Source organism: Agelaius tricolor, unplaced genomic scaffold (assembly GCF_023055355.1).
Source record: "Agelaius tricolor isolate 1412-34295 unplaced genomic scaffold, bAgeTri1.0.p SCAF_7, whole genome shotgun sequence".
Classification (NCBI taxonomy): Eukaryota; Metazoa; Chordata; class Aves; order Passeriformes; family Icteridae; genus Agelaius; species Agelaius tricolor.
In genome coordinates this window covers 32075701-32090397 of record NW_027269267.1, presented here as the reverse complement: position 1 = coordinate 32090397, position 14697 = coordinate 32075701, and the positions used below count along the sequence as shown (strand labels likewise).

At 39.0% G+C, this 14697-nt stretch overlaps 1 protein-coding gene across 1 annotated transcript in view; it reads right to left on the bottom strand.

Moving 5' to 3' along the window:
* The window catches only part of MGAT4A (alpha-1,3-mannosyl-glycoprotein 4-beta-N-acetylglucosaminyltransferase A), a 77652-nt gene that overhangs the window by 49897 nt on the left and 13058 nt on the right, over nt 1-14697 (bottom strand). Inside the window, exon 3 of the mRNA XM_071430862.1 lies at nt 35-202. Within this exon, the coding sequence (XP_071286963.1) occupies nt 35-202 (168 nt within the window). The remainder of the gene's footprint in view (nt 1-34; nt 203-14697) is intronic.

Here is a 14697-nt window from a genome sequence, read left to right as displayed (position 1 = left end):
GCAGAGTTATAAAAAAATATTTTGGAGCATGTACCTGAAAAATTATTCATGGCATTCTTACTGCCGTTGGTCTCTGCCACGGCCCTCCTGAACTGCTCCAGGATGGCGTTGAGCTCGGAGGAGCGCTGCAGCGTGCGGTGCTCGGCGATGCGCAGGCGCTCCTTCAACGCGTGGAACTCCCGCTGATAGGCAATCAACTTTTCTGGGGAGAAAAGCCACGACCCAGGTTATTTGTGGAAACCAACACCTACTGGCAGATCTGACCAGCAGCTAATGCTGCTCACCTGGGCAGCACCTGGAATGCTCCCAGGAAGGCAGAGCCCGGTATGGCCCCACCTGAGGAGCTGGGTGCCAGCACCCAACGCGAGAGGTGGATGGTGGATACTGCTGCCTATTATCCAACAAGCACCTCCTGTGGAAGAGTCAGCTGGATTAACATTCAGGCAGTGCAGTCAGACTCACACACCACAGCTGGCTCAGCAAGAGAGGCAAGAAGGGTCTTTCTGCAGGAGTTAATTCCAGCAAGATTTATTGCATGGAAGCCAAAGGGAATGCAGGTGAAAAACGAGGGCTACCATGGGCTCTGGACAGCTTCAGAATGGGAAGGGATGGGGGCAGAGCTAAGGGCAGGGCAAAGGGGATTGGTCTCCAGGGGTAGCAGCCACCAGGGGTACCCAACCAGTGAGGAAACAGGGAAGGGAGAAACCAGGGTAGGTTGTAAAATATGGGCAGAGGTCCATGAGGGAGTCTCATCTGTCCCACAGGAGGAATGAACTCTATGGTAAGTCTTTCCAAGGCAAAGCCCTTGGGAATTGGCTGATGGGAGGGAGTTCATGGGATGCTACAATAGGCAATCAACTTTTCTGGGGAGAAAACCACAATCCAGGTTATTTGTGGAAACAAACACCTGCTGACAGATCCGACTGGCATCAAACACTGCTCAGCTTGGCAGCACCTGGAAGCTCCCAGGAAGGCCCCACCTGGGCAGCTGGGTGCCAGCACCCACCCGGCACAGCGAGGGAACAGCTGCACACACCAGGATGGGGACAGGAATGGAGGGGGATGCCCCTCACCACAGCCACAGAGCAGGGACACCCTGAGCACCCAGCACAAGGCAGTTCTGAACCATTTCTTGGAACAGATGCCCACAAACCATTTCTTTTAAGAAGCCACACTGCAGTGGCCTCTTACAAAAGCCCAGGTTACATCTTGTGAAAGACCTCTCTGAATACTTTGTAAGGATGAGTGGAACTTGATAGTACTTCAGATATATCAATTTTAAACCCAAGTTTTAACTTAATATTATGGTCAGTGCCTGAGAACTGAAGAACAAATTTTTTTACCAAAATTCTGTTGATGTTGATACATTCACATACTCTTGAAAGGGGACCAAAAGGGAAACATAAAAACTAATTTGCTGATATATTCGCTTTTCCCTCGACACCCAGTAAAGTAAGTGGGCCTAGATTTTGTACCATTCCTTCTTCCCATTGGTAATTTCTTCAAATCTTCTGCTCACTATCATCACTATCACCCTCCTTCAACCAATATACAGATACTGACTAGAGTATTTTAAGTGAATTTGTAACTCAATCAATATTCCAGCCACTCAGCTGACATCCACAGACATGTCTCTCTTGTTGTTTACCTATCCATTCCCAGACTTTTCATATTGCAATGGCAGGGAAGCAGAAGTTTAGCAAGCAATTTGAAACCCTTCCTGTCGTTATATTACATAACACACAGGGCAAAAAAGGAATTAGAGTCAACTTCCCTTGTTAATAAGGCTGCTTTTCCTCCAAATTCTTTCAATTTACATTTATTTTCCTCCTTTTTTTGGTAGTTGGGATGTACTGCTCCAATTATATTTAGAAAACTTAATTAAGTAAAATGCCCTCTGTTCTGAAGATGGAAAAATAAAAACATGGTTCACTATCTCTTAAAAACATCTCCTTTGCCAGCTTTATTTTGCTTCTTTCGTTAAAACCAAATGATCATTGCTTTTGTGCCAACAAACCCAGAACACAGCTGCTGGCCCACACCACAGTGCTAGGCACACTATACACTGCTGACTGAATCCAGGCTGCTCTTTGAAATAGGAATTGATGCTTTAGTCAGCAGCACTTAGAAGACTGGGAAAATTTTTTGAAGTTTCTGGCATGAAGGCCATTCTTATTTGCCAATGATAACTAACAAAGTAGTTCAGTTCTGATGCTTCCAGTGAACTGTACTGGTATTGCATTCATGGTACTGGAGACCTCAAAAGCATTAATTCCTTTGAGAAATACTAGACAAGTATTTGTTGCTTCAACCAGACATATCTAGGTTAAGGAGGCTGCTCTAAAAGATACACAAACTCTGGGCACCTAACCTTCACAAATATACAGTGATTTTTTCAATTAGGCACAATATTATTCAGTGAAATGTAACGAAAAAATCCTAAGATTAAAAATACAATAAAATTTTTAAGTCTACTACCCTATGAATATTTTTCTAGCTATTTATGTAAAATTAAAGAAAAAATAATTCTTTATTTATGTGAACTTACACGACCTAAAACATTTATATCTCTAACACTAGTAGAGCACTTTACATGTTTTTGGAGATTAATGTGTAATTTGGCATTTTGGTACTTGTTTTATAATACGGCTGCCTGTACTTTTAAACTAAACAAATTAAGTTTAAATGCCTAACACTCATATCTTTAGCATACTTTCAGCCCTTCAAAGATCAACTGATCAGATACTGATTACTTACAAATGAAAAACCACAACATATTTGATCTCATACTGAAAGGCACTTGCAAATGAGAAAATACTTCTTTGACTTTTCCAGTACCACCATTAGCAGTGACCACATGTCCCAGGCTTTAGAAAAGCATCCCTTAAGCCATCAGCATTTTATAAATATTCTAATTTGACTTTTTAGAGTTCCTGACTAAGCACGTGAGAATGAATCTACAAGATTAAATTTAAGAATCTATTTTTATTTAAAGTTTGACTGAGCTCAAGTTTGGTAGAGAAAGTCCTATTTAACTAATTTGGTATCATTCTGTGTTAAAATCACCCTCCTCATGGATGAAGGCAAGATGAAGGAATGGCAGTGGTTGGTGCAGTCTCACCTGGAGTGCTGTGTGCAGTTCTGGCCCCGCAGTTTAAAAAGGATGTGGAGCTCTCTGAATGCACCCAGAGGAGGGGAACTCAGCTGGAAGGTCTGTCCTGGGGGAGTGCCTGGGGACTTTGGGTAGGTCTAGTTTGGAGAAAAGGAGGTTGGAGGGGTGACCTCATTGGTCTGTGCAGATTCCTGAGAGGGGGAATTGGAGAGGGATGTGTTGAGCTCTTCTCCCTGGTATTTAGTGATAGGAACATGGGAATGGCCCTAAGCTATGCCAAGGGATGTTCAGATTGGGCATTAGAAAGCATTTCTGTTCTGAGACATTGGTAAAACACTGGAACAGGTTTCCTGGTGAGCATAAAGTATTTAGGAGGCATCTGGACAATGCACTTAATAATATGCTTTGGCTTTTGCTAAGTCCTGAAGTGGTCAGGCAGTTGGACTGAATGATTGATGGTAGGTCCCATCCCATTCTATGACAAGCATTGTATATACAAAACAGTCAATAGCACACCTGATATTTTCAAAATACATTTGGCCATTTAGTGTTTCATTGTTCAGAGATTTCTTCAAAACCAAAAGAAATTGAATTGATTTCTTGTCCAGAAGTATGAAAACACTTTTTTGGATTGCTATTACAGTAAAAAGGAGAGTAGTGAGCCTAAAACCACAGAGAACACAGAGTGATCACCACCAGCAAAAAAAGATTCTTTTTCTACAGGATTATGGATTCTGTTCTTATTCTCATCCTGAAATGTAGAGTTATTTAAGAAAACAGAAGAAGGAATTCAGACAGTAAGTTATTGGCCTTACAACACTGATGGAAGAACCCCAAACATATCTGTCTGTTCTCTGACAAACAAAACATCCCTCTAACAGCAGCTGTAGCCAATATTGAAGACATCTGGTCTCCAATAATTTCAGCATACATATTTTTATTTAAGAATAATGTGCTATTTTACACTGAAATGAGAAGATTTTCCACACTTTTCTCTGGAAGCCAGAAAGATCAAATAAAATAAATATCTTGTTAAGAAATTACTTGAGAAATGAAAGCATTAATTCTTCATAGTTTTTCTCTTAAATCTAGTTGGTCCAGAAAAACTCCAGAAGCTAAAGACTAAATATTTTAGCTGGCCAGATGCTGTGCAGTCCTTCCAATACTACGTCAACTGAATCAGTACTTTGTCAACTTTTTTCCTTTGTTGCAATACGTTCTCTTAAATATGCAGAACTTAGAATTTAGACAAGCTCATTTGAAAGCTGATGCAGTCATTTGAAAAGTGAAAAGTCAAATAAAACTGGGTGGTTTGCCAGTTTTTAACCAGAGATGAAATCTCAGCTCTCAGCCTCCTCTGGGTTATTTACAATTCTTCTACTACATAACTGTTAAAAAAAATTATTCCAAAAAGACACCACTAACCCAAAATTACAAACTCAGTCCACTCTCTTCTTAGCCATACACAATATTGACAACATATATTGCTAAAGAGTTGTCTAAATTTGAAGAAAAATTCAAAGTTTTAAAACATGGAGTTTCTAATATCTTAGCATGCATATAATTTCTTACTTTGAGCTTTTGTACTTCTTGAAAAATCTGTTCATGTACTTTCACCCCTGCTTTTTGTAATAGCAAAGAGTTTTCCCTTGAGATAAAAAGGGACATTCAAGTAAAGGAATAAGAAAATAGGCTGTAGTTTGAATTTAGAAAAGCATTTTGCAGAGAATTTCAGCTCAACTGAAATAGCATAAATCTGAATTCCAGGTAAATTACAAACACTGTCTGAACACGTACTGAATTCTAATTCCATATTAAATATCGACTGAACAACAAAACAGAAAACATACTGTGGAAACTCAATCAAAGCAATTTTAAGGCTACAGAGTCTCAAAGTCAATAAAAATCATCAACAGCTTAGTTTTTGGTTCATGTTACTTTTTTAGCCAAGTTAGATTTTTTAATGCCCCAAGCCTGTCAGTGTTTAAGAGGCATTTGGACAATGACCTTAATAACGTGCTTTAGCATCTGGTCAGCCCTGAGGTGGTCAGGCAGCTGTACTAGATGACCACTGTAGTTCCCTTCCAATTGAAACAATCTATTCTATTCTAACATGAAAACTTTATGAAGGAACTATTTGAGTGCACTTGCAAACTGAGTGGAGTGCACACTTGTAAAAGGAAACAGAATTGCCTGAAAACCCTTTCACAACCCAAGAACGTTTCGGCGATTCTCAGTATTGCCATTATTCCTCAAGGAAAGCCTTGACTGTCTGCTAAAACTACAGTCTACAACACAAAAAGCAGCATGAAAGCTTTGCAAGCTGTTATTTATCTTATCAATCAAGCAGGTTCCCAAACACGTTAAATCACAGGCCATTTTCACAACTGAAAATTGAACACATCAAATTAAGATTGTTGAACTAAGGTGGCTGCATTCACATAAATAATTAAATAAATAAAAGACAAGCTATAATTTACTCAAGAGCTCTGTTTTAGTATGGCTGGTTCTACCAAAGGTAGATGCATCAGACAAGATCAGGAAAAGCTTTATGACCTTCCCATATCACGAGAAGGCAGCTGAGCTTTCCTTCAAACTCCAAACCAGCTAAACACCAAAAGTGATGGATCTGCTACACAGACAAAAAGGTAATCAGCAATAGACTTGGCACTCAAAAAAGATAGCAAGCCAAGCACAGAGGGCTTACCTTTGCCAATTAATTGTAGGCCTGATTTATATTTTTTACCCTTGCCCAACTGAACCATAGAAACCTCACCCCCTTCTTTCATTAAAGAACAACAGGACACACAGACAAAAGGCTCTGGTTGGCAACAAAGCATTGTACACAAATACCCAATAAGTAAAACACCTAGAGAAGGAACTGATACCAGACACAGCAGGACTTTTCCTCTATCCAAGTGGGGAGACTTTAAATCATGATTCAAATCAACAATGTATCACACATTTGCCAATGTATCACTACATTCACCAATGTAGCAGTTTGTGGCCCACCCTAATGACAACCCTTTCAGCTTTTACAAGTTAAAGGTTCTGCAGCAAAAGCCTCATTTTTCTGTACACCCTATTGAAGAGTTATTAAAATGCCATTAAATAAATGTTTGAATCTGTGAACACACTGTAGTTAGTGCTAATTCAGGTATTTCTGTGATTAGTTATTCTACAACTCATTTACTCCCATTATAAAAGCCCTACAGTAGTTACCATCATGCCATGGGTCAGAGGCTCTAACAAGCTTCATGTATTAATTCATTACACTCCCATCAGGGATGTTGATCAGTTTACAGGTTGAGAGAGAGTAGAGCTCTTAACTGGCAGCAAGTTCCACACTGAGCTGCATACAGAGACAGTGGTGAGGCAAGAGGAGGTTACTCCTCAGTGAATTAGGGATTTGTCAATGTGCCAGCCAATTCAATCTGGCACAGCTCTTACAGGAACATTCCTTTGTTTGAGCTACATGAGCTATAAAAATCAACTTGTGCACTTCCCGTAAAATCAGTTCAGATGTTGTATGTGATCCATGATGTTGTAGTACCAAGTAAATCAGTATCCAGTAAGTCATGATGATAACTGCATGGACCTGCACTTCATTCCCACAGATGTAAGCAACAAGAATTTTTTAGATCATGCTTGGTTCATAATATCCAAGTACCTTACAAGCCATCACATTTGTAGTACTAGTGATAAAATAATCATCATCTAAAAAGCAGATATCCTTTTAAATTAAAATCCTGCTATGCTACCATGTGACAGACTAAATTATATCCACTGTCAGCCAAAAAAGTGAATTTTTCTAATATATAAAATAAAATTCTTACCATGCTAACACTTAAGTAATTCTAAACTTCATCTTAAAACTGACACTCTTTTTGACAAAGGCTACACTTTCTCTTTAGCACAGGTTTTGCAAAATATAACTGCAAATACAATTACCCAATATTGTGATACGAAATTTTGTTCCTACTGCCCTGTACAGTCATCCAGTATCCACAATAAAGATGCACAGACAAAATAAACATATACAAAATATCCTGGCATTTACTGGGACAGCATGCACAGTGCTTCCATTGCCCTTTGGAAGTGACTCCAGAGCTCAGAAGTCATTCACAAGGCGCAGACGAGGCACCACCTTCTCAAATGTCCGACCAAGGGGAGGCAAGCAGAGGAACTGTCAAACCAATCACACAGGCACTGACAAAAAGCTATGTCCACACAAGAGATATTAAAGATGTTCCAGAATCCTCCTGTGACATTTAGACTTACAAAAACAGCAAAACACTGTAGCAAGCTGAGCTAATTATCAAGTGTCAAAACCTGCACATAGGTACAAATCATATTTAGAAATCAGCAATGTCAAACAGTGAAGAGTAAAGAAGGTGTTAACAAAATTTGTCCCCAAAGTTTAAACCTCAAGCGTGCTCGCAAATCAGATTTTGACTTGTCTCAAAACTGGCTAAAAGCTGATACATGGTGTCCTTGAAATGTTACAATGTATTACCATGGATGACTATGCAACAAAAGCTAATTAGCTTCCCTGCTCTTAAAGTGAAATTAAAACCTTTTATAAACAAGCTATGATGAGTTATAAAATCCAAAGCAGTAAAGCAATCAACCATGCAAATACAAATAAAGCAGTATACTGTAAAGGCTAACAACAAGACATGCTATAAATAAAAGTTCTTAAAGAAAACTGCTCAAGGTCAAATTTTATCAGTCCTCTTTCAACATTTGGTTCTGTAGGCCTTTTTAGTTACAGAGTATGTAGCTATGCCTATTCATGAAGCTATCTTATTATTTTGAAGGGATTAGAGGATATGCAAATTTTTTGTGAGTATAATACTCTGTGAAATTAAAGACAGAAAAATATGGGAGATGATTCACAAAAAAATGCATCCTACTAATCATGACAAAACATTTTCTGCATCAGGAAACAAACAAACAAAATCAAGATGCAGGAAAACAACATGGGCAGGTCATTTCTTTATCCCTAATCTTATTATTCAAATTGATAGGTCATTTCAGCAATTCACTAGTTCAATCTACCAAAACAATCCATCAGAATACTCTTTATTACCTTTGTTTTCCACATAGAAATGTACTTATCAGGACTGCAAGTATTTTAAAAAGTACTCATTCAAGTAGCTTTCATTGCGAAGAACAACATGTTTTGGAGGGTAGGTTCTGCAGGTTTTCCTAACTTTGGTAAAAAAACAACTCAATAATTCTAATTACTTCATTTCTCATTGCAATTTTTTCACATTTTGCACTTCAAGGATCTCTATAAACAAATAATGATTTTTGTTCTCTCCAATTTTAGTGCACTAGCACAAGCCTGAAGTGCTTGCTTTGAAACTTTCAGGGCCTGATCCAATCTCAGTCTAGATACTTTTGTTTAAACATTCCATTGCAGCAGGAGCTGAAGTTGTTTTCTCTAAAATTTTTTAAGCAATCTGAATATGATCCTTTGTCATATCAACTGGTAAAACCTTTCTACTTTGAACTGTAAATTTCAGAATCAATTTTCTTGTAAACAGCTCTTTGATCTGAGAATTTGCTTTCCCTCCATTTTTTCAATCTTTAATATAAATACACTAAAAATTATGTAGCTTACCAATGAAAATAGAAGAATGAAATAGTACATCATGTTTGTTTGTTTGATTTTTTTTTTCTAAAAAGCCACAAAATTCAACATTTTTCTAGAGAAAAAAAAAGTCCTAAGAAATTAAAAAGCCAAAGAAGCCAAACTAGAATTGTGACAACTGATGAATGATTTACTTAAGGAGTATCTTCATAGCTGGACAGAACAGCCAGGAACAGTTTTAAATGTCTCCAGATGCAATTGCACACCTCTGCTTCTAGATATAATTTATTCAATAAAGGAAGGTCGCAATTAAGAAGATTTACAAATTAATTATAAAATCCAGTACGACACCACATTCAAACCTCCCCTGATGAGGGCTGACAGCAAGTCTGAATGTTCCTTTGGACACAAGGTATAAAAATAATAATACATCAGAAAATCCAGACACCCACAAATAAGGAGGTCAAGTCAACAGAAGCATATGCTCCTCTGTCTGTGCACTTGCTTCAGACAATAAGGATAATTAAACACATGATTTGTTTGAGAAGAGTTATTGGCAGCACTTGAGCTGAAGGTCTTCTTTTAAAGCAGAGAAAAGCAAGCCACAGCGATGGGGGAAAAGCAAACAAACAAACAACAACAACAAAAACAACCCCAACCAATCAACCAACAAAAAAACCCCAAAAACAACCAACCAAAAACTCCCCAATCTCCCTCCCTAAAAAAAAAAACCCAAACAAAAAACAAAAGAACTCCAAAAAAGAAATCGCACAATCACACATTTGCAAATTATTTGTCCTGATCTGACTGTTAACTTTACTAGGATTCACACTTCTCTGACTAGTAAACAACACTGCCCAACACTCTAAGGATGAATATAAACCTCAGGGCTTTTTAGGTTCCAGCTACTTGGTTCTTATTTTATTCCCAGTGCTAAGTAAAGCCACCTCTACTGGCATTTCTTCTTTAAGGGGACAGTGATATAAAAACATCACTGAAATCATGTGCTAAATCTGTCCCACAATAAGCAATCAGTATTTAACACATCTCTGTCCCTGAACAGAAGCACTAAGGGATGTGTTCATACATCCCTTCATACATTCTATTCCCAAGAAGCAAAGCAGAACAACAAAAATCATTGCAACTTCTGCTGTAGACATTCTTTGTACAAAGAGTTCAGTTTAAGAAATTGATAAAAGAAAAGCTCAGCTGAGTACACAAAGCAATGAATTCATGTAACCTGGACAGTAACTCTTTACAGTGAAGAAAATTACCTTCAAGTAACTGTCACTAAAACATCCCACTTTGACATTTCTAACATGTCTTGCACAAGATTTAAAGCATACAGCAGTGTAAAAGAAACTAGGAAACCTTCTACAACATCACAGTATTACCTCAAAAATATAATTTACAGTGACAGCTTCTACAAAGATCATCATGTCACAATTATTTTTTCAAACTAACTGCCAAATAAAAAGGAAGACTGTAACTATACTGCTCAAGCAAGCACAAAGCTCCAGTTTAAGCAAACATTACAACCATAACACTGAAGCACACTTAAGATACAGGACAGGTCAATAGCTAGCCTGCATTCTTGGGAACACTGAAGGACTGAAGCATATTAGGTCAAAGAAAGCATTTCTATTGGTTTTTTAACATACTAAAATAAAACAATCCCTTCTACATTTCTGCAGAACCATGTGTATTAAGCATACATGTTGCACTAATTTATTATGTTTGCTTCTATCATTTAGGTTTGATGTATGTATATACATACATTTTATTGCTACCAATGAACAGGAACATCTTTCAAAAACCACATAGCAGCTAATTACACTCATTCCCAACAGAACATTTTAAAGAAGCCACAACCATTGATCTGATCTGAGCAGTATGTGGCTTTAGAATCAGCATCTCTGCATGGTATCATAATTCAACATTAAAAATAACAACAAAACCTAATCTTGATGGGTTAGGGTACACATTTCTTTCACATCTGTTAAAAGTGCACAAGAGTGCAACCCTCCACCTGAAATACTTAGAAATTTGCTGACCATGTAAACAAATGTAATTACCCCATAGGTAATCTGACCTCTTAGAGTCAGTTTGACTGCAAGTCATCTGTGACATCTCATGTTTCTCCTCAGATATCAGACAATAATACTTTAAGCTACCTTCTACAAACAAGCACATAGACCTATATTAAGATATCATGCTATCTAGTGGCCTCAAATTCCTGGGGAGCTCTTTTGTGGTGTTTTTCTTTTTATTTTAAAGAAAACTATTTCTCTGCATACCATATTTTATAACCTACTGAACTTCTAATTTCATTTACTAACACAGCATTCTCTGCTGTAGCAGAATTTATGGAAGTAGGGGGTTTGATTCTCCTTGTTACTGACTTGGTAAGTTAAAACTGGAAATGGGATTTGAAAGAGCAAACAAGTTTCCATAAAATTACCAATTTGGTAATCACTCAAGCTTCTTCTAATCCTCTAACCCTCACCTCTTGCAAACAGCCAGACTTGTGCAAGACATTTGACACTGTCCTGCACAACATCCCTGTCTCCAAACTGCAGAGATGTGGATTTGAGAGATGAATCACTCAGTGGGTAAGGAATGAGCTGGATGGCTGCAGTCAGAGTTGCAGGCAATGTCTCAATGTCCACGTGGAGACCAGTGACGTGTGGCACCCTCAGGGGTGAGCATGGGGAATGGCACTTTTTAACATCTCTGTTGGTGACAAGGGCAGTGAGACTGACTGTACCTTCAGCAAGTTTGCCAACACCACCAAGCTGTGTGGTGTCTGGTGCCCTGGAGGGAAGGAATGACATCCAGAGGGATCTGGACAGCCTTGAGACATGGAACCAAGGGAACCTCATGAACTACAAGGCCAAGTGAAAGGTCCTGCTTCTGGGTAAGGGTAATCCCAAGTTCAAGCACAGGCTGGGTGGAGAATGGATTGAGAGCAGCTCTACAGAGAAGGACTTGGGGCTGTTGGTTGACAAGAAGTTCAACAGGACTCATCAATGAGCACGTGCAGTCCCCAAAGCCAGCTGTGTCCTGGCCTGCACCAAAAGCAGTGTGGCCAGCAGGGTGAGGGAGGTGAGCCTGCCCCTCTTCTCTGCTCTCATGTGACCCCAGCAGCAGTGCTGCATCCAGCTCTGGGGTCCCCAGCCCAGGGAAGACACAGATGTATTGGAGACAGTCCAGAGAAGGGTCACAAAGATGGTCAGAGGAGCACCTCTCCTATGAACACAAGGCTGAGAAGCTGGGGGTTGTTCAGCCTGGAAGGGAAAGCTTACAACACTTCCTACATAAAGGGAGCCAACAAGAGAGCTGGGGAGGGACCACTTACAATGGCATGGAGTGACAGGAAAGGGGAAATGGCCTCAAACTGAAAAAAAAAAAAAAAAAAAGGTAGGTTTATATTAGATGCAAGGTAGAACTGCTTTACTATGAGGGTGTGAAGCACTGGAACAAGCTGCCTAGAGCAGTTGTGGATGCCCCATCTCATGAAATGTTTAAGGCCAGGCTGGATAGGGTCTTATTTGCACCATGCTCTGATCAACTGAGCTGATCTCAGTTGCCCCATAAACAGGAAAATGATGAAACAGTAACAAAGATGCTTGCACAAGATTAGAGAAGCTTCTACTGCTGAGCTTCTAGTTAGCCTTGACTAAGGCCATTAGAATGTGTGTGCCACAAAGTATAAGAAGGCAAAATTTAAATGTTTTTGGTGACAAGCAGAGTGTCCAAAATACTCAGTGAAGAAATTTAGTATTTTGGTTAAAATTTTCCAAATCATTGTGCTAATTACGTATTTTAAATTATTTTTCCACTATAGTACTCTTCAACAGTATTACTGAACATTATGATGCTATAACACTGAGAAATATGGCACCATTTGTATTGCAAATGGGTTAACATTTCTGAATAGAATTATAATTTTCATATTGATCCTTTCTGCAACAAGGAAACAAGGAGTTTCTAGAAGAACTAGCACAGCATAGTAATTACTCCCACAGAAGAAGAGATCCAAGAAGCATCATCTTCATAAAGATTACCTGAAAAGAAAAGTTCTTATTTTCCTTACAGGTAGGACTTCGTGTTTTGTTAAAGATTAGTACCTAAAAAATTTTGCATTGCCAAAATTGGATGGAAAATTCAGTTTTTAAATTTGAAAGATGCAAATCAATAAAGCCATAGAAAGTATTAAGTGTCCTGTTCCTTTCATACCATTATTGTGGTATATGAATCAATTTGCTATAAAGCTTTTTTTTTGAGAATGAAGGGCAGAGTCAACTGCATCAGCCACACACTCTGCAGTTCCACCTAAACAACACAAATGGCAACACTCCCCTTTGGTATAAAAACCTAACCTAACAACAAACTCCTACATCCAATTTCCTTTGAAAAATGTATCTATAATGTCTCAATAAAAAACAAAGCCAAGTAGCCTTTAATGCCTTTTTCTTCTATGGCAGATTTAACAGTAACAACAGCATGGACAAGAAGTTAGGATGTACCACAACGCCAGGTATAGATAAAAACAAAAAGCTGAAGCATAGGTTTTTGCCAGGCTTGGAGAGCTATTCTCCACTAATTAAAAAAGTTACTAAGTACAAAAATAAGAAAGACTGTGAACACTACCTCAAGCATTTGTCTTACAGTTTGAAGGACTGAACCAGCAGTATCATGAAAAATCCAAACCTAAGGCATACAATTTACATGTAAATGCCTGCTTGAGTTTTAAATAAGCCATTTCTCTCACCTGGCACTCTGGTAAGTTTGCCTGCCTAGAGAGTGCACAAGGCGGGAAGGGTACCCCCAAACTCAAACACAGCATCCACACAAGCTTGACAGATTTGATTTCCAGCAGTTTCCACCCCTCCTCACTTACAGGAGGTTCTGTCAGAGCAGCCCCTGCTCTTTCCCAAGACTCTGTTCCACAGCAAGACCCATTGTTCCTCTGCCCCAGCCCTCAAAACCAGCATTCAGGCCAAGCACACACCAGCCCTAGTGCTGTTCCCCATGTGTGCCTTCCCATACATAACAGACCTTCCACCCCTGACCAGCACCAGCCTCTAACCCCCAACAGCAGCAGTGCTGCAGCAGCTCTGCACCCACACAGTCAGCAGAACGTGAGCAGTGGCAGCATGGACCATTCCTCCAAACTCAGTGGAATACAATGTTAATTTTTATTCTGCAGTAAATTTGAACCAAGCCAGACTAAAACAGTATTATGTATTATGAAGGAGTGACAGAGGGAAAAAGAGGATACAGCAGCATGTTTTAAATGTAATTTTTGAAAAAAAGCCATTCTACATTCATTATCCAAGATATTAGGTTATCTTATGATTGCACTTAAAACAACTTAAAGCCCTTAACTAAACATTCTGTGAATGTCCTAACATCAATTGTTGTCCTGCATAAGAATAAACTCTCAGTTTCACCCAATTCAAACCTTTGATCACTTTAATCTACATGTAGCTAAAATACCACAAAACCCAATTCAATTAATTGCTGGATCCCAAAACACAACAAGAGAAGTCTTCCATTCAGTTACAGCTTGTTCCAAGTTAAACACTTTCCTCAAACTGAGTTAAATACAGTTAGGTCTAAAGCAACATACTACAAGTACAGAGTAAAGCATTAGTCCCTTTTTCAGGGTCTTTGTGTAACATAAAATAGCATTCTATACAACTCAGTAAAGCAATGTGGAGGAGGAGAACAAGGGAAAATGAGCCCTGACTCGAGGGAGTCTATCTATGAGAAAGCAGTTATTCTACCAGCACATGTGTACACATGTGAATTCCAGAAAGGTCTCCCCCATTTCTTCCAGAGCCCCTCTCATCAACAGAGTGCAAACAACCTTTGGGCAAAGAAAAATGTTTAACCCTGATGCTTCCACACAAAAAAACTCTACAACACATGCACCTCCACACATCCTCCAGATTGTGACTCACAGCACATACACCAACCA